Here is a 25,839-nt window from a genome sequence, read left to right on the forward strand (position 1 = left end):
AGCCACAGCCACCCAACCATTACATTCATACAAAGGAACAAAATTAAAACAAGCAAGTAGCTTTTTACAATTTTTATTGTTGCTGGAGGCTCTAATACAATATGAGTCATAAGCTTTACAAAATAAAAACAAAACAAAAAAAACAAAACAACAACAAAGATTCCCCTCCAAAATGGAAACAAAGGTTTCCACCGTGACACCAAGACAAACTGTGACCCCCAACAAAGACATAATAGGTGAGGATAGAGAAGACGTTAACAGGCTGAACAAAGGGGAAGCAAACTCATGTTATACAGTGTGTGTGTGTGGGGGGGAGTTGATTATGACGAGGGTGTACCCGGTGATAACAACAGTCCATCCCTATGTTTGGGAAGTTTTCATTTCCACCTTCTGCAGCTCCACAAAGGCTCTCATGCATGTGGACAGAGTGGAAATAAAGTGTAAAAACGTTGTTGTTCACACAGAAAGGCCGCCCTCGTCTTTGCACCGTTTATATCGCCCAGAAGAATAACCACTCTTTATACATGGACAGTTTTAATTCTATACAAATATATTTGGGTTTGGGGTCGGGTGGGTGGGTGCCATAGGAAAAAAAAAAAAAAGAAAAAAGATAGTTGCAAGAATATAATTTGATGAACATAATAATGACACCACTGCCAAGCCTCCACCACCTACTGCACAGTCTGTGTCCTCGTCACAGAGGAAGAGCAGGGCCAGAGTCGCTCGTTACAAACAGACTGAGGACATATCAGCTGTGAGAACATCAGGGATTATTACTAGAGTGACTCTCGAGATTATCATTAACCGTGGTAATACTATCATATTCATAACATGGGACAGAGAGAGAGAGAGTGAGAGAGAGAGGGAGAGAGTGAAAAGAGGGGAGAAGACAAACAGAGCGTGAGTGAATGGCTTCATGGCAGATGAGATGCATGAAAACAACCAGACAAAAAAAAAAAAAAAAAAGCTAAGCATTTCTCCTTTTTTGTTTTTCCACAAATAAACAAGAGTGCAGCACTGAAACAGGCATGGAGGAAGAGACGTAAAGAAACAGAGAAAAGATGGCAGGGATGAGGCAGAGAGAGAGAGACAGAGAGACAGAAGAAAACAACAGTAGCATCTCTAGCTGTTATGTTTGCGTTTGAGCGCCTCCATCAGGTCGACCTTCAGAGCTTCCTGCTTTGACTTGTCAGCCAGAGTCTGCACACTCCTGTGTGGAGGAGACACAAAAAAGAAGGTGGGAAAAGTCAGTGGGTGCAAAAATCAAACAAGAAAACATCAAAGGGCTCGAAAAGGTTTCTCCAGTGAGACAGAAACACTCAGGCTGTAGGAAATTTATTAGTAACAATTTAAGTCTTCCTCTCTGCGGGGAGACCTTTTTTTTGTCTCACCACAGAGAGATTTTATATGGTTATGACAACATGTTAGCTGTATACACACTGCACACATGACCACCCGTTAAAGTCACTTGTTGTCATGCAGTTGCAGCTTTATTATGACCCTGACAAATTTATATTTTACACTCACCGAACACCAAACCTCTTCAACTGCTCTTTAAAGTAAATACCTAAATGAGCCAATCACATCACAGCAAAGTTGGAATATTTTATAAACCCCTGATCTACCTGCACAACCATCTCTAGGGTTTACAGAGAATAACGAAAAAATAAGAGAAAAATAAGAGAATTCACAGACTATTTCGAGGTGACAGGAAGACAACAGTAATTCAAATAACTACTCATTATGACCAAAGTATGCTGAGGAGCATCTTGGAACACACCACAGCCTACCCGAGTACTATTACTGGCCAAGTGCATCCCTTTATAACCACAGTGTACCCATCTTCTGGTGGCTGCTTCCAGCAGAATAACACACCATGTTGCAAAGCTCAAATCATTGCCACAATACGTACACAGTCACCAGATCTCAATCCAATAGAGCACCTATAGGTTGTGGTGGTCACATCATGGATGTGCAGCCAGCAAATCTGCAGCAACTGTGTGATGCCATCATGTCAACATGGACCATGCCACAGAGACTTAAGGCAAAAAAGTGGCGTCCTACCAGTAGTAGCAAGGTGTGCCTAATAAAGCCTCCGGGTGAGTGTATGTGAACATATCCACTTATTCTGCTTTCTTCTGAAAATGCCATCCCGTTAATCATCCATTTCCTGTTTTCTTTACAGTGGTGTGCTTTCACACACACAGTGTTTTCAGTGCTACATGCTGAGTAAACACGGCATCTTAGAAAACCTTATTAGGGCAACAAACTGCAAAACACCACCCAAGTGAGTCATTTGAATACTCTGACTTGGTTAGTATGTTACTCTGTCAGAAATCAGCTGTTGAACACAAAGATAAACAAAACTTGCAATACAGCCTTTTGATCTTCAACACTGCGTGATCATTCAAACTTCTAACAGTGTACATTTTGTGTATACAGTGTACAATTTGAGGGGAAAAAAGTTGCTTTAATTTTTTTTCTGTACATATCTTCATTTCCCTTTGAATATCAGCCTTCACTCTTAATAGCCTGTTCCTGTTTTTACATTTGCCGCTCTACTTCCCCATGAAACCTCTTTCATTGCTGTTCCATCTGATCAAAGACTAAATCTCCCAGCAAATAATGATTAACAGAAACTGTAAGGATCAATTGTCAGTGTTATTGAGGTTATGTCGTAAACCTTGATGTAAACCTTAAGACAAAGATAGACACACCCACATATACAAACTTCTTCATGCTCGATTGTACCTTTGACCCCTTTTCAATGGAGGTCTGTCGCTGGGTGAGCACCTGTGACAGCTCCTTTTGGAGCTGCCAGTACTTTTGGTTGTCACGCAAAGACTCAATAGATCTGGAGCACAGAGGAGAGGCAGCAAGGGAGGAGAGGTGACAGAGGGGTTAAACAGGAGGAGAGACATTGATAGTGGAAATGTGGTACAAAGGGCAGCAACAAAAAAAGGACCGCAGCAGTTGAGGAAAGGACTGAAATGTTCGAAGCAGTTGTGGCAGAACTGTATTGACCTCTTTTAACAATCAAACACCCATCTCCACGGTGACGCCGTTTACGTTTCGTATAATTCAGGACAATGCACAACAAAAACAGTTTATGAAAAAACGCTGCTATGTTGATTCCACAGATTTTGTGGACTTGAATGTTGCCTACTTTGTAGACAGGCTACTGTAAGCCCCATATTGTTGTGGAAAATGTTTCATCTAGTGTGAAATGAACTGAAAGCATGTAACCACGTAGCCAATGTTTGTGGATTATGAAGAAAGTATTTGAAGAATGAAGAACAAGATTTGTTTTTCAGCTGTTTTTGCTGCCAATAAACAAACAGATCTTGTGTCCTTCGAATAACTGCATCAGAGAGGAATCTTTTGTGGCATCAGCAGTTCCTCTGTGGGCACCGAGAGTTTCACTAACCTGGCTGTCAAAAGGTCTCTACAATCCGTTGAGTCCTGTGCTGCGTCAGCTGCTAATGATGATGGCTTAAAAACGTTCAAGGAGTTTGTGACGCAATCGGGTTTGTTCTACACGCTGTCAATCAAACCCACATGCAGCAGGCAAACGACTGATTTACACTTCTGCAGTGAATCTTTGCCTACAACATAACGAGTGGTCAACGACGTTGCTGGCCTTCATTCTAGTGTGTTATGTGAATTACCTTGTGGTCATGTCCCAGTGTTTTATGCAATAGTAATAAACGCAAAAATTGAACTTTTCTGTCTTCTGGGTCTCTGCTCTTTGTTGTGATCAGTTTTTGTCCTTCATATTGAGACTATGATTATTATTCCTTATAAGGAGACAATTATTATTCTCTCACCGATAAATTTAAACACTGGAGCAAAAAAAAAAAAAAAAAAAAAAAAATGCATAGGAGGAATGCAGTAGGCCAATCTCAATAGGTGCAGGATGCTTCAATGCAGCATGTAGTTACATTACCAGAAAGGTGCACATCAAATTATGGCGGATGTTACATTGTGGGCTTTCAGAAGGATCTTCGGTTACATTACACATACGGAAGTATAAAGCCCCTGTAAGCCACTCATTGAAAGTGGGGTGAAGCACAGCTAAACCTCAGTTAGCCACAGTGTTGGTGATTTGAACCACACTTTGGAGCAGTGCTTCCAAAGATCTGCACTTTATAAGCTTGACACAGCGTCAGTATCCATCTCTAGGCACAGGGAAGGAGCAGGTGTAGTGAAATGAAGAAGAAGAAATGCAGCTGAGACAAGGGGCAGCAAAAGCGGACTCAAATAATCAGATACAGGGTTGAGACTGAAACACAGGAGGCGAGACAACATCTGTCGTCTGAGCTGCTGACTGGAAGTGCTGTGGAAGAAAACACTGATCCCATCACATAGAGAGCTTATGCAGCAGTACCTCAGGCCGTTGACGATGTCCTTGGTCTTCCCAAAGTAGATTTCATTCAGTGTGGAGCGGATCTTATTCTCCATATCCTAGAAAACAAAATGAATGCATTATAACCGCTAGCTCTATTTTTCTATTTGATTCTTAACAGCTTGACTTCATGAACATGGAGTTGTGTGACAGCGATGTAAAGTATGACAGGTTTTGTAATGTCCCATGTGGCGAAGGGATTTTCCTCTGCTGAATGTGAAATAACAGTAAATCAAGGGTGAAGAATGAAGCACTCACCACCACTGTGACTGTGGCTTACTGTCTATGATGCATGTTAAGGATTTTACTTATGAACTGCTTATGCAAAAATAAAAAAAAGTCCCCCAAAATATTCCCGCAGAACCTGTTACATGCAAATATACAAAGATATCACAATCGAGATGTCATGAAAATGAAAAAGACTATCTTATCCATCAGCACAACAAAATTTCGCACAGCTGCAACAAAGCCATGGCCATTTCAAACCACTTTTTACACTTGTACTCCCTGTATAAGCACCCAACACATAACTCCTATGATTCACTTTCTATCAGCAGTGTGAAGTGGCACTGTGGTATGCTAATGCGAAGGCTTCCTCTTTGACGGTTTCATAACCACTTTTGCGCCGTTTAAGTCTTTACGTGAACAGCAGTAAGACTTGCACTGCAGGAAGAAGCATTGCAAGAGAGCAAAACACAAGTCCGCTGCTGGATTAGCTTGTTTATCACATGACTTTTGAAGTCATGCAGAATCCTGCATAGGACACTCATTCAGGAGAAACACACTGCAGTCATTTTACGGCTTTGAGCAGTATCGCTGCTTCAGACAGGGAGAGGGAAGGAAGTTAAGTCGACGGCTTTACTGACTTCAACGAGGCGGCCGATGTTAGCGATGTGGGGTGAGGACTCTCCAACCGTCTCGTCTTTCTCCATCTGTTTAAAAAACGAAAAAAAAAAAAAAAAAAAAAAGAGATACCACGTTCAGTTCCTTAATTAATCCCTATAGCATGAAAGGATCAATCAGCAGTTTAGTTCAACACGCTACCTGTCTTGTAAGGCTGCCGCCGAGGTTCATGGTACCGGAGCCAGTTTTCGTTGTTTGGAGCCACAGCATGACAGTGGAGGTGAGTTTGTAGTGAGCGGTACGACCACTGGACTTCTCCTGTTCACAAAAACAGAAGTAACAAGCGATTATGCAAAACATGACAACATGTTACCATCCAGAAATGATAATGGTGCATGTCTGTGAAACTCTGCTGTGCATGTGTGTATGGCACACGGAGCTGAGCGAGGAAAGACAACTACTCGAGCTGCTGTCAACCCGGTCTATTACAGTAAGTGCACTAAAAGCTTTCCAAGTTTTAAACCTTAAACTCCAGACAGTCATGCAAAAGCATCTGCAATCTGGCAACAGTGTCCTGGATGCTAGAAGCTCTCCTGGCTGACAATGGTACAGCTGCTAAATATCAAATAAGCCTGTAAAATATCAAACAGCTTCATTCATCTGCTTCTCACCTGCACCTCCACCACATGAATGGAGTCCCAGCACCCTTTGATCTTCTTAGATCCATCTCCAGCCTTCTTAATGAGAATAACTCCTGCAAAGCCGTGATCCAAATCCCAGAGGTACACGGAGGAAACCCCACCTTCAAAGTACCTGAATAACACAGACATCAGATGTCACAAGAGGCTGAAACTGACAGGTTATTAAACACTCCACATTAGATTTCTTCTCTGGCACTTACAGGTCTCTGTACTGATCGAAGGCATTGTTTGCCTCAACCTCGAGTTTCCTCAGGCGGGCCGAAGGCATTGCACCGTCTTCAATGGGAGGTTCATATTTATTACTCCACGGGGATCTGATGAATGAAACATTCAGATTTTAGACAGAGGTATATTAAATTTCGCTGTTTAAAACTGAAAACAGTGACCTGCTTGAAGTGAAACCTTAAGGTTGCTTGCATTATACAAGCAAAAGTCCAAACATCAAAGGAGGTTAAGTTCACAGTCCTCATATAGGAGAAGCATAAGTTAAAGAATGAAGGAATTTTTTTTTAAATTTCATTTTATACTTAATTTGATCTTTCTCTTTAATGCCCATGATACCGTCATGAACCTCTATCAAATCGGTTGCTGTTACATTGGCTTTACATGCTGCAAATCGCTGGTTTCTGTGCTCCAAATTTGTCAAATATTTTGAAAAGATTCATATAAATCAGGCTTAATTCTTGAATTTTTTTATGTATTAAGCTTTAATTCTTATATTCTCAAATTGAGAGCTAAATAATGTGCTGGTTTATTAAGATTTTTTTTATTAAGACAAACTGAAAAATGTGAGTTTTTGGAAATGTGAACATTTTGTTGCCTTTTAGCATGACAGACAAAAACTCAAATTTCATTTGTTATTCTACCTCAGCAGATATACTGATTATAACAGACACTGCCTGGCAAAAAACATCACAACCCGGAGATACCTGAGTAATCGGATAAGAGCCTTGGGAAGAGAGAGGCTCAGGGTGCATGGGAAATAATTTTCATGTGTGGATTGGCCACCACAGAGTCCAGACTTTAACCCCACTGAGAATATTTTGGTTGTGCCAGAGACAATTTTACACAGTCTGTCTCTTCCACCATGATCAAAAGATCTTGGTGAAGAAATGAATGAAACTACCTGTAGGAGTCGCCGTCTCGGTTGTAATCACAGAGCAGATAGTCTTTCCCCACCACTTTGTCTCGTGCGATCTTTAGGGGCTGGTCCACAGAGGAAAGGAGGTCCTCACACAGACTGGGCACCTGGACGCAAACATGGGGAGAAAAAGCTCAGTACATGACCACAGATGATTAATTACAGCAGCTGCAGAACATCTAAACCCCTCAAACATTTCATAAAGTATGTTCCGTATGACGTGAGAGTACTCAAAAGACATGAAAGGGTGTTTTGGTAAAATTAGCCTTCCTAGAACAGATACCAGCTTGGGGATAAGAAAAAAAAAAAAAAAAATCACTGATGCGTGGAGGAACAGTCTAACAAAACACAGAGGATCACGTCATGTGATCTTCTCATTGTAGATGAAAACATACTTTTAAGTTCTCGTCTTTCGCTCACATTCCAGTTTCACCCCATAAGCAGAGGTTACTGAGAGGAGACGGAATAAAATATCATTGGGAAACATAATATCTGGAGGATAAGGGGGTACAAATTAGTTCTCACAGACTGACATGGAGTCCCTTTGCTATGCGTTCCTGCATCAGCGCATAGACACAAAGGAGCGCCTGTTACCCAGGCAAAAAAAAAAGCCCCATACCCCCTGAACACACACACACACACACACACACACACACACACACACACGGCAGCCTAGACTGGCTGAGACAAGCCAAACAAGGGTGGACAAAATCCAGTGGGAAGAGCATGTACTGGTGAGGGTGGGGGGTGGTCAGAGAGGAGAAGAGGAGGCGGAAAGAAAGAGGTGATTTCAGATGATTACGTGGAAGAGTTTGAGAAGAGAGTGAGCCAAAAGGTGCCTGGCAGCAGAAGTGATTGACAGCTGTGATAATAATCACTAACAACCAGCCACAGTGGTCATAGGGTAAGGAAAGAACAGATGTCTGGGCGGGTGGAGGAGAAGGGTTAAAGGTGAGAGAAGAGGAAGTTGAGCAGGTGGGGAGTCTGGCTGAAAGGGTACGGATATACCCACAAAAACAAGGTGCAATGCAAACAGAGGCACAAGTGTGATTTGATTTGTGTCCAGTTATAATCTGTCAGCTTTAGCTGAGACTGTTGTTAAAATGCACCGAGTAACTCGACCAACCTCAAATACAGAAAACTGCTTGTGTGTAATAATTAACACACAAGCAGAAGTTTTTTTTTCCCCTTTGGTGTGGCTACTTCCACCCTGAACAAATATAATTAAATAAACACTTTTTACAATGCTGACAATAGTATGTTACCCAAATAATACAGTGGTGTGCAGCAAAACTCACTTTTGTATAATATGGAAATAAATACCACATATAGAGATATGCAAATACTATAAGACATGCGATTATTTGAAAGACCTTTCCCTAAATCAGACCGACTGACATTTTATGGTAGGCTTGATAAAACAAATCCATAATAAATTGTTATTAACACATTACTAATACTGCTATTTATATTCACCAGCCATTTTATTAGGCATAGCCTGGGTTGGACCCTCTTTTGCCTTCTGAAGTCCTTTAATACTTCGTGGCAGAGATTCAACAAGGTGCTGGAAACATATCCTCAGAGATTTTCATCCATACTGACACGATAGCAGTTGACGTGATAGGTGCTGCTTATTTCTCGTGTGTATGTCCATGATGCAAATCTCCTTTTCCACCACATCCCATAGCTGCTCTATTCTTGGACTGAGATCTGATGACTGCAGAGGCCATTTGAATACAGTGCACTCATTGTTATGTTGGAGAAACCAGTCTGAGATGATCTGAGCTTGGTTCCACGGTGTTCTATGTAGCTGGAAGCAACCATGAAACGATGGGTAAAATGTGGTTATGACGGGATGGACAAGGTTGGACAGGAAAAATTCTCAGTTAGGCTGTGTAATTTAAACGACGATCAGTTGGTACAAAGGGGCCTTAAGTATGCCAAGATACTAACCCCCACACTATTACACCACCACCAACAGCCTGAACTGTTGATACAATGCAACAAGGTTCCATGCTTTTATGTTGTTTGCAGAAAGTCTGACCCTAACATCTGAATGTTGAAACAGAAATCAACATTCTTCAGAGCAAGAAATGTTTATCCAGTCTTCTGTTGTTAAACGTTGGTAAGCCTGTGTGAACTGCAGCCTCAGTTTCCTGTTCTTAGCTGACAGCTGACAATTAGCACCCAGTGTGGTCTTCTGCTGCTGTAGGTTACAAAAAAATTACACACACACACACACACACACACACCCCCCCCAAAAAAAAAAAAAAAAAAAAAAAAAAAAAAAAAATCAGAGCTCCTCTGCAAACCTTAGTTGTAATGAGTAGTTAATTAAGTTCCTAAAGCAGTCTCTTCTCTGACGACTGGAATCAACAAAGTGTCACTGTAAATAGCTGCTTAGACAGCTGCGTTAACAGGCAGTTGTGGTGTACCTAACAAATTATTCAACCTTAGAAGTAAAAGTTCTCTAAAGTTTATAAAGTGAGTTTTCCATTCACATGTAAATTTTTAGACTGAATACAGAGACACCCTGGAGAAGAACAGATTTCACTCTCAGTTGTGAATCAGCTGTTTGAAGAACAACAAGTAAAACTCTCTGGATCTCCAATCTGGATTCAAACCAAATGCTAAAAAGGCACAGTTTTATTCACACTGCATTTCAGATTTAACAGCCTCATCCTAATGTGTTCAAGATGATGATCAGACAGTTACTCACCAGGTCAATGAGGTCACTGAGGTTCTTCTCGATCTGCTGAGGAGGCAGACGCCTCATCAGGTCCAGAGCACAATCCAGCTGCTGGTCATTCTGAAAAACAACCAGCAGAGACAACGGCTTACTGCACTGTAACATTAGATCACAGTTAAATAATGAATTCAAAGCAAAATGTCTGTGCTGTAGAGCAGCGGTCCCCAACCTTTTTTGCACCACGGACCGGTTTATGCCCGACAATATTTTCACGGACCGGCCTTTAAGGTGTCGCGGATAAATACAACAAAATAAAACTAGTACCGGTACCGAAAAAAAGAAGATTTATTCATAACACATGTGAAAAGACCCAGGAAAACCGAGTTAACGATAAAAACGATAACAAAATAACGCTGAAAACCGATAAAAACTCTGAAAACCATACATTTCACACCTGAGCCTCAACTCTCGCGGCCCGGTACCAAACGACTCACGGACCGGTACCGGTCCGAGGCCCGGGGGTTGGGGACCGCTGCTGTAGAGAATAAAGAAGACACAGATTAATGTTTTTAAAAAACCCACACAAGCTAACATTAACCGCCCCCCCCCCGAAAAAAGAATCCAAGCATTTCTCTGCTAAAATGTTTGTACCATACAACATACCAAAGAAGATATAAAGAAAAGACTCAGCTTTTATACAACTAAAGGGGAAAGTAATTCTGCGGCAGGCCTACGCAGAAACTACAGACAACTTAGCAGACTGTCGTATTTGTTGTATCTGTTCGCTGTCACCAGGGGGCAGTGTCACAAGCAAATGGTCTGCGGGCTTCTCTTGGTCACCATTGAAGAGAGCTAAGTTGTAACATCCACGAAGCTGAAGTGAAACTGAGTGTTAAAACTATGAAAAGTGTCCACTGCAGCGACCATCTGTGCTGCTCATGACGTAATTTTTCATTGCCTAGATTTCTGCACTTGTCTTTTCGAGCGGGGCTCTGCTGTCACTCTTCCCCCTTCTGGCCGACTTTTCAACTCATCTGACCAACGCAAAGCGTCATCAACGCCAAACTAACTGCTGGTTTCTTCATTCAAGCATGTTACGTTTGTGAATGTTGCAGATTTGGTACTGTAAGTTCACCACAGCTAACCTTTTAAGTTTGTTTATTTATTTATAAGGAACCCCATTAACTTCCACAACAGTGGTTGCTATTCTTCCTGGGGCCCAAACCAAGTGAAGTGGGGCCCAACTAAGTGAAAGGACATTTACGGTATTTGTCTTTTTCTGTGCCAAAAGCACAGCTACTAACAGTTAAAGAGGGAAAACTTAGATTTTACAGGCAGTGCTGACTGGAAGGATCACCTGAACTCTTCCTGTAACTACATCTCTTCCCACAGACACCGAGGCAAGTTTCCAAAGAATTCCTGAGATGGTCTTTGTCTTTAGCAGCCTGTGTTAACCAAAGTTCGCGGGTTTGTAACACAGAATTTCTTTGAAGGAAATACACTAAAAAAAACAAAACAAAACCCAACATACTCACTTAACTTGTCATCTTAAGATCAACTAACACTTCTTCATGCACTGCAGATTCATCTCAATAATACATTCACAAGAATGGGCTTCTGAATGTCCAACAATGGCGTGCAGGGATGACACATGTTAAAAGTGACTTCAAAAGTAGATGCTCAAATAGGGTCAACAAATGTGCAGGGCCAAAAAGTCAAAAGTTTCACAGTTTTTTTTTTCCCTATTTGTAGCTGTGTATCATTAAGAAGAGAATAGCATTATCCATTCACCTGCTGTTCAATCCTTCTGTTTGTGGGGGACAGCCAATCAGAAGAAAGTGAATATGAGCTAAAACAGGTAAATGGGGAATACAAGTCTAATATTGGGTGTCGGGGGAAAAAGCAGGTTCCATTTAATAAAGAAATGCTCTGCTGTGGTAATTCAAATGTTTTTTTTAAAAAGCACAACTTAAAAAAATGAATCAGCTCTGCAAACTCACAGGCTCACATTAACTGAGTAGCTGTATTACACAGAGAAATATAAATACGCACCCTCATGCTTGAGTAAACAAAGCAACCACACCGTACCCTCATCAGTGTCTCCACCACAGCACCGTAATAAAAGTCCTGCTACATTCTGTACACGGGTACGACTGCAGTTGCCGTGCAGGAAACCCTCACACCCTTGCAGGAAAACCTTTGCCCACACTGCTAGAATACAGACACACAACTTTCCAGCTCAGCAGACTGAACATCTCTCATGATTTGTCATGTGAGCACCTTGCAGAGAGTTGTGAAAAGAAAAGCTGAAATCAACTGCAAAGTTTAGGGGGTTGGAGAAAACAAAATGACAAAAACAAACTATGTACAGCACCTCAGCGCACAGGCTTGAAAGTTATCTAGGCTGTGTGGTGGTTCAAGGGTTTGTTGTGTTTGGTTGATTAGTTTCATGTAGGAACAAAGGAGGTGTAACCTGGTTAAAGAATCATCATCATGGGGCAACAGGAAGTGTGGTAGAGTAGCATTTAAAGGTCAGGTCCATCCTTATCATTCGAGCCAACTTTTACTTTAGGGTTTAGGTAAAGATACAGTGCAGTACACTTTTTATTTGGAATTAACTGCTTACAGATAATTCAGTTTTTAAGACTTAGCTCTTTACTATACATCTTATGTAGGAACTTCACCAGTTCTGCAGACTGGGATGTGTTGGGAGCCCAAAGGTAAAACTAGCTGCTCTGACTGTGAACTTGGCCACAGATGAAACTTTCACACATTCAAGTTCTGGGCAGGACAGAAACACAGAAACTTTCTGATCCAGTTCCTGCCACACACATACAGATATTCAATGAGACAATCCCTCCCCGCCCACCTCCGAACGACCATTATCAATTTTGTCTGAATCACACAAGCTGACAGATTTATGTGACAATAAAATGAAGTGAACAATCGAAGCCTTGAAAATCCTGCACTGATAAAGTCGTCGTGATCAAAGGATCTTCATCTTTTCACCTGATAAGCGTATGACTACAGTTCTTCCAAACTCCTAAGGTTTTCTCTTTTCCCCAACCGTGTAATTTGAAGCTTTGATTAAGTACTGCAGAGTGAGCCTGCGATGCAATCAATCCCCCACCAAGCTGAGTCAGACAGATGCCTCTCATCTCTCTGTCAAACTGGCTTGTAAGACGATGGCTACAACTCCACAGTAAGGTTAAATCAATACACAGCCTAAAGGTACATTTGGTAGAATGATCAAGAACAGTGCACAGTCGCCATTATCTGCAGAACCAAGGGCACCAAAATCAATTTAGTGTCTTTACTACAGTCTGAACTGAAGAGGACTTATTTCACCTACAGTGTGAAGCAGCAGATCCAGTTGTATTAGCGGTAACACACGTTGTTACCTTCATATGTTCCTTTTTTTTTAAAAAATAAAAAAATAATCTGAAACAGCATCTTGGTCGTGCATCAGGTTTAAGATTAGGGAAATGGAAAACAGTACACTTATCTTTCACCAAGCAAACCATTCAGAACTAAATTAAGAACATGGTGATAACCACAGAGCACTGACATAACATAGCTTTTACCCCCAGGGGGGGGTTTCTGCCTTAACTATGCAGTGAACAGCAGGATGTTGGAGAAGAGCATTGGATAGACCGGCCACAACATGAAACTCTGGGGAATGTGCCGGAAGATGCTTTTAAGTGTGTGATAATAAAAGGGACTAAACATGTTTTTCGAGCTTATCCATAGAAGGTACTGGCTTTGTTGCAAACACTTCCAGCCTGGCTTTATCATACAATGATCAATGTTTTGACTGCCACTCAGCAATCTAGCTAAACATGTTTCATCATGCCTAGTTAAAAGCCATTAACATATATGAATTTACTTTAAAATTCCACGATCCTGACATCCATTACAAACAAAAACGTGCTTATGATGTGTTTGGCAGCCAGAAAACACTGAACACGAAGCGAAACAGTCTTCAGAGGTGAGACAATCTCTAATATCACCACTCAAGTAAGGCCTTAAGAGAGTAAACCTAATAATCCATTACTCATAGCTCCTCCATCCATCCATAAATATTTTTCCTTAAGGGCGACCCCAAACGTAACAGAATAATTTTAAAGCAGATTTTCCCAGGCCACTTTGTCTCCTCTGAGATGCTTTCTGCCTTGTTTCACGTTCCCCTCAGCCGAAGGCTCCATCAGACACCTGTGCTTCTTGACACTGTGTTTAACAGCGCTCCTGTCTCCGTGTAAACACTAGCTCAGACCAACAAGCCTCAGGGTCAGGCGAGAACGGCGAGGCTGGGCCCGGCAGGATGGATGAGGTGAGGAAGAGAAGAGTGTGGGCGACGATGGAAGAAAAACAGCTGCTCTTCCCATTTTTCGAATGCTTTTATAAACAGTGTAAGACAGAGCAAGACCATTTTACAAGTGGTCAAGTCAAGCATATTAATAAGAAAATATATATATATTTTGATAAGCACAAATACGGGTCCAGTTAAAGCAAGCCTACTGCTACATGGGCTGAAAACGTAGGACAATGAGCCAATATAAGGAATAAGTAAACAGTGACTGCTGTGCTGGCATGGATTGTTTGGACTGGGTGTAATATCCTCCTCCAGAGAAACCATTAGCTCAGTCAAGATCAAACTTATAAGGCTGGGAAAAGCAGAGAAGGCTGACAGCTTGTCATGGTTAGGAATAGGAGGAGCGAGCGGTCTTATTTTAGCTACAGGCATCCCGGCGCTTGGCTATTTTAGCCTGTGTGTAAGTGTATGTGCACAGGCGTGTGTGCGTGTGTCAGTGTGTTATATTAGGACCCCTCGCCATTACTATTAACCAACTTGTGTCAAATCCAAAACATCCTGTGCTAACTTTATGCCTACGGGGCATGTAGCCTGGCTAGCTATGAGCTAACTAGCAGGAAGAAACAGCAGCTAGCTTAACCACGAAGCTAATTCATTCTCATCCGGTAGTTCAGCGCAAGTTTTGCCAGCAGTGCAAGTTAAATATACGTCGATGATTTATATCATCTGCTGCTCCTCTCCGGTTACTACCGAGCGCCTCTAGCCAGCGCTAGCTTAGCTTAGCACCCCCCTCCCTCCAGTTAGCAGCCCCGTCCCCGTCTCTCCCAGCAGCCTGAACGCGGCCCTTACCATGTCTGCGGCGGTCTCAGCTGGGCAGGAGAGAGGACGACTTCACCAATGAGTGTACACCCTAACTTTACTATGGTTTAACAGGTCGCTCCTTTTGTCTCTTGTTGCTTTGATGTTTTTTGAGAGCCGTGATGAAGATGTTTTGTTCGCGTCTCCCTCTCTGAACCCAGCCCTGTCAGCGAAATTCACTTCCTCAACCGGGCTACAGGAAGGAGGCTACAGTCACAAAAACAGGCCCCGGTTGCATGTCCGGGTCACTCTGGCCTTTCTTTGCAGCAGCCAATAGCGAAGGAGCAAGAAAGGCATTGCCAAGTATGGAAAGAGAGGAGTGGTGTAGTAAATGTGCTGTCAGAGAGGGCAGCAGATAGACAAACACGCAGGGGGAGTTAAAAAAAAATAACCCCCCAAAACACGGAGAGTGCAGGCGGCGGCAAGTTTAACCTGTCTCATGAAAAAGAAAGCAGATCTTAATTTATATTTTTATGTGAGTTATTATGAACTACTTTCTCACTTTTATTTTTGTGCAATTAATCTTCTGTGGTAAGAGTAATTATGTATGTTTTTTAAATTAGGTTTTGATCTTTAAATAATTTAATAGTAGTTATTATAAAAGAAAATCACTTCTAACTTGTTTTTGTTTTCATGTCATTTGTCTTATTTTGTCCGTATAATATAATCTGAATGTTCCCTCAAGTGCATGATAGTGATGGAAGTTAATAGATATCTATATCTATGGTAATCCGTTAGTTATTAATGCTAAGGGCACTGCTGTAAAGGCAAGCTGATCACCTTTGATAATTATTACTTGTAATACTGAGAGTTACCGTACTATGCAGAAGTCTCGAGCCACCCATAATTTCTCTATATTTTGCTGGGAAAATTGGAAATATATGCAGTTATTCATTGAAACACGTGCAAACATAAAGGGAAATACAGTATATAAGGCAAAAACTGAGTTTGTGCTCTTCTGACAAGCTTGAAAGTCAATATTTGGTATGACCAACTTTGTATTTCAGCACAGTCTGAACTCTCTTAGGCAAGCTTTCTTGTTATTTCTTTAAGCAGTCTTCAGGAATAGTTCTCTGGGCTTCTTGAAGGACATTCAACTGAGTGTGTTTGGAGTAATTGTCACACAGAAAAATTAAGCCGTTGTCAATCAGATGCTTTCCAGACGGTATTACATAGTGGATCAATATCTCACAGTACTTTTCTGTGTTCATAATTGAATAAATTTTGATAAGACCCACTGGCTGAAATACAGCCCGAAACAATGACAGAGCCTCGTGTTTTACAGATAGCTATAGACACTCAATGTTGTACCTCTTGCCTGACCCCCCCGTATAGACTCACAACAGCCTGAACCCAAAATTTGAAATTTGGATTTATCACTCCGTCAGACCTACTGCCACTGATTTTCAGTCCAGTTCTTGTATAATTAGTCATACTTCAACCCTTTGTCCCTGTTTCCCTTCCTTAAGACTGACTTCTTGACAGCCACCCTTCCACTAAGACCATTTCTGATGAGGCTTCAGTGAACAGTAGATGGATCCAGTGAAGGGCCAGACGCATCTCTCTTGTTCTTTTGTGTTTTTGTTTCTTTATGTGTGCCAAGCTGCTAGCAACAAAGTGCCTAAAGACGTAATTTAAAATCATTTCTTTGCTAAGTTGTCTGAAGACACAACACTGGTTCTTTCCAGTGTTGTGTCTTTGGAATCATTCAAGCATAAGGAAAGGACTCTTATGCTTGAATGATTCATAGGTCAGTGATAAGTGGCTTAACAAAGAAAATAAACATCCCCCTGAAAAACCTAGACTGAAAATGAGTGAAAAAGCAACCAGTGTCCAAAGAAAAACTTTGAAAGACCTTCAGAAAGCCTGGAGAGCTATTGCTCAAGAACACTTTAAAAAATGTATAAGAAAGTCTGTGTCTCCAAGGAAACAAAATATAAAGAAACCTGGGGTGGGTCAAGACTTTTGCGTATAATTACATTATGCCAACTAGGTTCTCCCCCTAGAAAGAAGCTGTGTACATCCTATTTTGTTTGCAAATTAGAAACCTGCCTGGAAACCTCACTAACATCTGTATATTACTGAGTGTTTGAGAACAGCTCCACTTCCAGCATAAACAATCAGTGTTACACACAGAGTGTTTCTGAGAAAATAAAATAAGAAAAAGGCAAAATTCTTACTTAACACATAGCATATATAATCACACAGGCAACCAATTTCAGTGGCAATTTTGTTTATTTTTTTAAATTGTGGTTGCATTAAACTGGAAACCCTGGCCTGCACACATCTGATGTGCAACACTTTATGAATGCATGCAGAATTTCCTGCACACATATCCGTTTGGGCGAGATGACTAATTAACTAACCAAAGTGGAAGTTTTAAGGTAAAGTCAAATATAACCCAGAAAAAATGTCTTCACCATTTACAGATGTCTCAGTGATTACTCAGAGGTAAATAATTTGGAGTGTTTACATCATAGCAAATATGCTGCATCATGAAGCCGGATACAGATCTTAGTAACTTCTTCTCAAATACAGTGTTTGTGTCTAATTGAATGATTAAGAAATTGAAAAGTCAAAGGTCAAATGTAGTTATATAGCACTTTTGAAACAAAAGAGCTGATCAAAGTGCTGCACTTTAAAAGTATATAGTATTTATATAGATAAACTACATTAATATCCATAAAATTTGAACACAATACCCAACATTAAAAGACAATAGAATAAAAAATAATAATAAATTGCATTTGTCTAAAAGAATGTCACACTGGAGTCCAAAGCCAAGGAGAACAAATGCATTTTTAATAACGACTTAAATGTGTTTACTGCCTGAGCTGTGTGGATATTGAGAGATATTGTATAGCTTTTTGTGCTGTTGCTGCAAAAGCTCGATGATCACCTCTGTTTTAAGTTTGCATAGGAGGAACTGGTTAGATGACTTCCAAGCTCTTATAGTTGTGTGAATGTGAAGCAGCTCAGACGGACACAAAGATGCCAGTCCATTTAAAGCTTTAAAAGTAAGCAATAAAATCTAAAAATCAATTCTAAAACGGACAGGGAGCCAATGAAGAAATGGCAGGCCCAGGGTGCTGTGTTCAAATTTTTGTAATACCAGTAAAAGGCGAGCTGGTGAATTCTGGACTAACTGAAGGAGGCTCATATATGATTGTTGTATACCAAAGTCCAGGGAATTACAGTAGTCCAGGCGGGAAGTGATTAAAAGGGATGAATAACTTTTTCCAGGTCCTTCTGTGGGAGATAAGGCTTTACCTCAGGCATGAAGCTAACTTTAGTGACAGCCCTTATTGTAGATCAATTAATAAAACAAAACAAAAACCACGCCAAGTAATTACAATTTAAAGTTGTAATTTTAATTTCATAAAAGCTAAAAAGAACAAAAGACATGAAAAGATAAAGGAAAGTGAATAGCAAAAGCCGGAATATTGACGTGTTATTACCAGACAACACTGAAGGAGCCGTGAAGGAATGAGTCATGTGACTTCGTGCTTTTCTCGCGAGATCTTCCTGACTGCAGAAAACATGGCAGACGAACACGCGCGGAAGTGGGACCGCTGCCTTGCTGACACAGCGGTGAAAACAGGTTAATTTCTTTTTATACACGCAGTGTAATTGTTTGCTGCTCTTATTAAACACTCGGCTGTGTGTGAAACCTGGAGAATAAGGAGCGCTACAGGTCAAAGCCGAGCGAGAAGTCATTTTAGTGGGACCTTAGTGTGTCACTAAGGTCAAAGTTGTCTGCTGTACAGATGAAACTTAATATTTGTTAAGTGTGTAGTAATATATCATAAGAAAAGCAGATATAGCCATGAGGTGGAAGTTGTTACCTGTGTTTGAGTAGGAAAGTATGCGAAGTCACGCCCTAAAGCAGATTAAGTTATCTGTTTTTGGACTCTCTTGATCTACCTGCCCTTTGTCCACTACTTGCAGCCTTAATCAGTATCTTATAGGGAGTATAAGGACCGAATAATTTATTTTAGTTATAATACCAAACAATGTCTGCAGTTAGAGAGATATACAAACTAATAAAAATGTGTTTTGTTCAGTTAGAGGCGAGGTTAAACTGAAACTAGGTGTGAAAAAAACCATTTCAGTTAGTTAAAATAAAAATGCAAACTAGGCACAAATTAAAACAACCTAAAACAATTCTGCGAACCTGGAAAATAACTAACTAAAATAAAATAAAACAAAAACGAAGAGGTAATATCCTTATTTATATTACTTGTTAGTTTGATTAAACAAAACTTCCCACAGCTTTCCTGATGAGGCTTTGATGGATCCGTTTATTGAGACTCTGGCTGTCTACAACACTGTCAGTCAGCAGCTTACAGAAAGTGTGTTTTTTAATGTAATTCCTGCACTGATTTTCCTCTATACACTAATAATTAAAAAGACTAAAAATAACACGGAAAATAATAAAAACAAAACTAAAACTAAACATGAACAACAGAAAGTAACACAAGAAAACCTGCTCTGGAAACTGAGAGTAAACTTAAAGAAAAAACAAAAGGAATTTTTAAAAAAAAAAAGAACCTGTTAAGCAGGTTAAATGTTAAAATACCAAGTTTGTTTCGTGGTCATTCTGTCAGATAACAACCAAATAACAATTTGGTTTTGTTTTTTGTTTTTGTAAATGCTATTAGTTAACAATCTATCAGTGTCTTTTTTTTTCACACCTTAAATATCTGTTTATATGACAATAAAATAGTTGTTTATCACAGTTAATCTAAGTACAGGTTTGTGACATCAGTGTCTGTATACAAACATTTAAAGTTGTAATCTGTAGGGAGCAGCTAACATTTATTTTTTGTATATAAAATTGATATAAATCTTAATATGAACTCCTAATTTCTTTGCCTCTGTGTTTTTTGCATGTACACCTGGTTTATTGCACTGCTGTTTGTTTGTTTTTTGTTTTTGTTCTGTAATCTGCGGTTTACGTCAGGCTCGCTGAAAAGAAGAGGTGGAGTCAGGTGACCTTTGAACTAGTTTGACTGGTTTTTATTCATTTTTGTAACTTCAGAATCTGTATTCACACCAGGCATTACTTTGCCAGTTAAAGTTTACGCCAAAATCAAAAACAGATGTTTTAAGAATTTCATATTTGTAGTGCATGTTTGTAAAGATCTTTTTTTTTTCTTTTTTCTTTTTTTTTGAACAAAGAAAAATGTTGGCATGCAGTTCAGAGCAAAAAGGGGGAAAAGTCTCATTTTTAGTTCACTGTTTTGCAAGCTAATTGTTAAAACAATTTCATGTAATTTTGTTTAATGTTATTTATTTTAATTAGGTAAATTTAGCCTATTATTAGCAGGAAGTGAAGCACTGAGAGAAGAGCGTGAACGAGCTGTTAGTACAAGTCTTTCTTCTTGTTGTTGACTTAACGAAAGCTTCATTTTTCACCATTATGTCGGTGTCTCTGATATTTAATATCCATAAATTTCATGGCAAAATAACAATACACAGTACTGAACAGTTTGCAGCAGACAGGCTTAAATTGCCAGAACCATCAGTTATGCTACAACACAAGCAGGGATTTTTTCCCGTTGATAGCAATATTGAAATTTATAGATGTTTTAGTTTCCTCAGTGAGCTCTGGCCCTCAGTGAAAGTCACTGCTGATGAACCATCAGTGAGTTACAGTGAGCACACCGCCATGGGGTCTTCTGTGGTATTCTGTTCAGTGTTGGTCCAGCACTAAAACACTTAGACTGGCAAAACATCTGTTCACCTAATGACATCAGTCTTAGCACAATAAAATGTGTAATCTTGCTGGGAGGAAAACATCTGCATCGTGGCACTGCTTCGTGCTCAGTGGAGCAAATTGCCAGCTGTGCCAAGGTGTGTCTGGTAGTCAGAGAAACACTGCAGTACATGCTGTGCTCAGGGGGTTGTTAAAAAATAGCTTCGCTGGTCCTACATTTATATTCATTCAAGCTTACCTAATATTTAGATAATCTGTTGAATGATTTAAAATAATGTTTGCTTCAAAATAAAAGCAGAGAGCAGGAACTGTGACTCAAAATGTAGCTAAAGATCACATTTTTCTTACAGCTGTGATGAAAACATGATAAATAAATTGAGCTCTTTTTATAAAGGGACTGAGTTTCATGTAGAGTGGTGCTGAGAACACCACTCTACATGAGGTATTTAATTTGAGGAACTTGTAAACAATGCTTGTGAGAACAGCCATTAATAGTGAATATTCATGTCATTTCTAGAAACACTATCACATTGTTGGAACAAGCTGAGACTTCCTCGTATGTGTGCATGCAGCTATTTAAAAATGATTCAGCATAAATACATTTTATAAATGCTCCATTTCAAATGAAACCCCTAAATATCCAAACGATGCTTATTTTATCAGGGGTGCTTTTCTGTTCCCTACCGCTACATTTTGCATATTTAAAAAAAAAAATGTTTGTCTGTCTTCTGATCCATAAAGGTTGGTTAAAACTTTATATAATTGACTGCTCATGGTTGGTGCCTCAACACATGTCTGTGCACCCTCAGCTTTAACTGTTAAAGACGCGAGTCCGCACCGTTGCAGTTTAGGAGGTGCTACTTTAGCCGCGTTCTCACTGATTGAGACGGGCTGTAACTGTGGTTGTTAAGATTTCAACTGCACATCATGGTGATTTCCAAGCTGCTGTTTTTCTGAACTCGTCTCCCAAAGAAGGTTTTATGTAATTATGGTACATCTAGATATGGCCACAATGACACAGACGCAACCATAAATGAGCCACAGCTTCACCTTTTTTAACCAGAAAAAGCAGATACAGCTGTGCTGACAACCAGCAGCTGTGCACTCTCCAAGATTGGTGTTTTTAGAAAGAGTGTTGAGTAAGAAAAGCGTCAAACCGTTCCTGCTTTCTGTTGTATTTACAGAGCACTTTACTATTATAACCGGACTGCTCGGGTCAGCAGGAATGCAAAAACAATTATATGCGTATAAAGTATTGTGCAGGACGGCAAAACTATTACAGAAAAAAATTCACTCAGCAATCCTTCAGGAGCTCTTGGGTATTTTTTCCCTCTAGGTGTCGACCTGTTTGTAGAGCCTTATTTTCGTTGTTGCATCATCTGTACTTTAAGGTCTTCAGTCGTCTGACACACACTTCTAAGATTATTTGCATTTTTTCCATGAATCTGAATATGAACAAGACTTGCGAGTCCACAGTCTTGCGTGCTAACGCTGAGACAGTCTTTTGTCTGTCCTGGCTGTCTATCCAATAGTTGTTTTAAATATTCCAGTTGTGATCACAGTGGTAGACTTTGCTAACGCTGTCCTGTGAACCAGATGAATGTGAGAATCTGTGTCTCACTTCTTGCAGAATGCATCTCCTGTGCAAACAGATTTACTCCCGACTTTCTCTCGCTGGGCTGTTTGGAACTGCGTGTCTCATTTTGGGCGAGCTTGATTCAAAGATGTCTGCTTTCTGCGTTATGTTTAAATCGACTAATTCATGTTTGCACGTTTGTCTGGTGATGCCAGGCTGTGCTATCCCTAAACGCACCCCACCAGCCAGGCTGAAAGCTGGAAGCACAAGTGGTCTGTCCAGAGTAGAGCTGCGGAATAAAAAAGAAAATATTGTTATAATTTCACATTGTTATGACCTTGTCATGTTTGGCAGAGTCATTTCTTTAGTTAAAGCAGAGCAGATCCTCAACAGTGGCCTCTGTCCAAACACACTGAATCATCATTAGTTCTAAAAGGAAACTATGCACTCAAAATCATCTTAAAATTGCAGTGTTGCAATGCAAAAATATTTGCCAGAGGTATACGACTCGAGTTGTAATTGAACTAAATTCAGTAAATCAGGGTAATTAAAAGTGACTTTATTATTGATACCATTTGCAAAAAATACTTCAGCTAATGATTAAATGAATAGCAACCCAATTAACAGGCTCTGGACTTGATTTGCTGGCAAAACTCGTGGAGTATTTTCAGCCCTGTGAGTTGTGTATTTCATTCTTCTCCAGCACAAATGTTTTTGTTATAATCCACCCCTCCTTTGGAGATGTCAAGACAAAAGGAAAGATGCCAAAATGAGATGTTGATCTGCCCTCAGTTTCTGCCAGTGCTTTTACTGTATTACAGTCAGTGGAAAATCAAGAGGCTTCAAAAAATGCTCTGGCTGAAGAGCAAAGGAAGACTGTGGCTGTAATAGACGGCAAATCTTAACTTCATCTAAATCTTTGCTTGAAATGGAAGCAGAAGGAATGATTTATTGTTGATGTGTGCTGATAAAGAGGATGAGCAAAGTCTTTTGTGGTCTTGTTTGACATTTGTAAGCTGTGTAATGGGGAACAGTCTTAGGGTTCTGGTTCAGGCGCACCGGTCATGCTGCATAGCTCTCTGAATCCAATTAGGAGTCGGAGGGGCCCAAATGGCTGTTTTTATGTGCTTTCTGTGCTGGCTGGCCTGCTGTTGGGTGTGGTGTGGCCTGCAGCGAGGTGAAGTTAAGCGCACAAACACATTCCTCCTCAAGATCCCGCTCTGGACTCAGGAGTTCGAACAACTTTGGCAATCTCTCTGCGCACCCACTGACCTCTCACCTCTCCTGCCCTCTGCGTTTCTCCTCTTTAGATCGGTTCCCCCTCTCCTGAACCCCTTTTACGCTTTGCTTTCTTTCTAAGTCATTTTCTGTGTTTTGTTTTTTTCCCCTCCCCTTTATTCCCGTCTTCTGCTAATTAGTTTAGTCTTGCTAAGTGGCGCTACCTTCCAACTTCTGCACCAAATATTCGCTCATTACAGCTAACCTATTTACAGCCGACCAGATTTTTAGCTGGCCAGTTTTCACGCTGGATGGGAGATGATCACCTTACCTCAGTAATAAAGTCAAATCAATAGGAGGTAGTTTAATAAAACCACTAATAATTCTCTCTCTTTGCAGTAACGGGCCTTGGTGTTGGCATTGTGTTCTCGCTCATTGTCTTTAAACGTAAGTATTATTTCAGAAAACCCTCCTTTTTTTTTCTTTTCTTTTCTTAGTAGCCATGCAACAGGGATTATTTTTCTCCGCTAGGTCGCGTGTGGCCTTTGTCATTCGGTTCAGGCTTGGGACTGGGCATGGGCTACAGCAACTGCCAGCATGACTTTAGGTCACCATATCTGATTCATGGTCGCATGGTTAAGGTAAGCGCACAGTGTTTATCAGAGGTCTGTGACACACGATCACATCATGCTACATGACTCCTCTGTGTTCATTTTTCAGGACCAGTAATGAAGGACTGAAGATGACGAGGGCTTTCTCATCTGTTTATTGTAATCCTTATTTTTTTGGGGGGGGGTTGAGTTTTTTGTGTTTGTTTGGTTTTTTTTGCTGTACTGGTATTAATCTGCAATGATGCCCACGCTGTGTTTATAAAACATTAAATATATATTTAATAAAGTCACTGTGGGAAAAAGCTTTGTCTCCTTCTCGGTTTTTCTGTGCGAATGTTCGAGAAGAATGAAGTGCGGTTTGGGGGTGGGAGGTAATTTTGTGTGTTAATGAGCTGGGAGACTCGAACTCCTGCTGTTTTGGAATGAGGGCCAGGTTCAGCATCTGCAGCCCTCTCGGAGAGTGGGAGGATGAAGAGTTGTGCAGAATGGTGGAATAAAGAGGAATCAACTGTTAGATGAACAAACCCGAGCACTGACAGGAGAAAAATCGGAAAGAAGCTATGCTTGCATTCACATATCAGCCGCTAGTTTATGTCATGGATGGCTGGATCTCTTTCTGATATCGAGAAGAAAGAAACCCAGTCTGGTTTTTATTCATAGTAGACCAAACAGGCTGCGGCCTGCTGTGGAGCCCTGTTTTGGGTTGCTTGCTATGACTGTGACCGTTTTCATCAGAGAGTAGGAGAGAACATACTGGGAGGAATCTCTTCTGTCCTGTGTATTCATTGGCTGCGTGTCTGCTTGGCGAGATTGTTGCGAGTGTGATTGATCACTAATGTGTGGTTTAGTGGGCTGCTGGGAGAGAAGAGAAATTGTTTGTGTGAGTGTGTGCACATGCACACGTTTATCCAGCCCCCTGGTGAAGCAGAATCTGAGGAATGCAGAGAAATGCCATTTCTAGACTGGAGCTTATTACTAACAGGTGAGTTCTGCACTTTGCACGTCTGAACACAACACATGCCGTACACTTTCACATCAAAGAAAACACTGCTGCATGCACTCTCTCTATTACACACGCTCATATTTTCCCTCTTCATCACAGTAACGGTTTTCCCGGCACATACATTCCTGCACACAATGGAATCATATTCATTCCCCAAGCATTCAAAGGCCTGTTTCTTCAGAGCTGGTGTGCTGCAATGCATCAGGCACAGAGTAAGCCTGTCAGAAATTAAGCCGTGTCACTCATCCCCTGTCCATTAAAATATTTGTTTGTAAGTGAAGCATGAAACCGATAGGGGGGCTTATGAACGCATGCCAAGCTGAACACCTGTGAGCAAAGGTGCAGTGGTCGGTAGAAGTGCAGGAACAGGATGCCAGTGCGTGTGTGGGAACTGAAGGGGGAGGTGAGTGGTGACCCAGCTGAGGTGTAATAAAGCAGCCAAAACCCAAAGGCTATATGTGTCTCAACGTTCTCCATGATGAACCATAATTACAAGACCAGTAACACTACCTAATACCAACTACTCATCTAATGGCTAAAACTGTTAAGGCTGGCAAATTTCTGCCACAAAGTACAAGACCAGATCCAGATGTGCCATGCATGTGCTCAGGCAAGACTCCAGCTTGGAGTTGCTGTGGAAAATGTTAGCATGATGTTACCAGAGGTGATAAGGTAAAGAGGAGTGAAGTACACATTTAGTTTACGTTTTCCTTTTAGCAGATTTTATACATAAAACAAGACTAATGGACCTATTTCCATGTAG

General features: G+C 40.7%; 2 protein-coding genes across 3 annotated transcripts; one reads left to right on the forward strand and one right to left on the reverse strand.

Moving 5' to 3' along the window:
• Window positions 1-57: 57 nt before the first annotated feature.
• Window positions 58-15,184, reverse strand: capzb (capping actin protein of muscle Z-line subunit beta). Of its 2 annotated transcripts, none has more exons than XM_031757096.2 (9): window positions 14,941-15,179; window positions 9,810-9,899; window positions 7,076-7,197; window positions 6,150-6,263; window positions 5,920-6,061; window positions 5,450-5,566; window positions 5,272-5,337; window positions 4,388-4,464; window positions 58-1,210 (listed from the first exon to the last, which is right to left on the reverse strand). In XM_031757096.2, exons 1-9 carry the CDS (start codon window positions 14,941-14,943, stop codon window positions 1,123-1,125), a joined length of 819 nt encoding a protein of 272 aa, XP_031612956.1. In that variant the 5' UTR covers window positions 14,944-15,179; the 3' UTR covers window positions 58-1,122. The 2 variants fall into 2 exon arrangements, with proteins under 2 accessions (XP_031612956.1, XP_039468427.1); XM_039612493.1 differs by lacking the exon at window positions 58-1,210 and adding an exon at window positions 2,656-2,854 and having other exon boundaries at window positions 14,941-15,184.
• A 3,228-nt stretch (window positions 15,185-18,412) lies between these two features.
• Window positions 18,413-24,376, forward strand: LOC116333909 (MICOS complex subunit Mic10-like). The gene is made up of 4 exons (XM_031757202.2): window positions 18,413-18,550; window positions 23,862-23,909; window positions 23,994-24,103; window positions 24,183-24,376. Exons 1-4 carry the CDS (start codon window positions 18,436-18,438, stop codon window positions 24,189-24,191), a joined length of 282 nt encoding a protein of 93 aa, XP_031613062.2. The 5' UTR covers window positions 18,413-18,435; the 3' UTR covers window positions 24,192-24,376.
• The last annotated feature ends 1,463 nt before the right edge of the window (window positions 24,377-25,839 follow it).

Source organism: Oreochromis aureus, linkage group 5, assembly GCF_013358895.1.
Source record: "Oreochromis aureus strain Israel breed Guangdong linkage group 5, ZZ_aureus, whole genome shotgun sequence".
NCBI classification, from domain to species: Eukaryota; Metazoa; Chordata; class Actinopteri; order Cichliformes; family Cichlidae; genus Oreochromis; species Oreochromis aureus.

Excerpts from the sequence above, each read along its gene's own strand:
- capzb (XM_039612493.1), bottom strand. Across the intron at positions 7,198-9,809 it reads TCAGTGACCTCATTGACCTG|GTGCCCAGTCTGTGTGAGGA; the intron begins GTGAGTAACTGT and ends GTTTGCGTCCAG. Across the intron at positions 2,855-4,387 it reads GACATCGTCAACGGCCTGAG|ATCTATTGAGTCTTTGCGTG; the intron begins GTACTGCTGCAT and ends TCTGTGCTCCAG.
- LOC116333909 (XM_031757202.2), top strand. The coding sequence starts at position 18,436 with ATGAGTCATGTGACTTCGTGCTTTTCTCGCGAGATCTTCCTGACTGCA. Across the intron at positions 18,551-23,861 it reads TGACACAGCGGTGAAAACAG|TAACGGGCCTTGGTGTTGGC; the intron begins GTTAATTTCTTT and ends CTCTCTTTGCAG. Across the intron at positions 23,910-23,993 it reads CTCGCTCATTGTCTTTAAAC|GTCGCGTGTGGCCTTTGTCA; the intron begins GTAAGTATTATT and ends TTTCTCCGCTAG.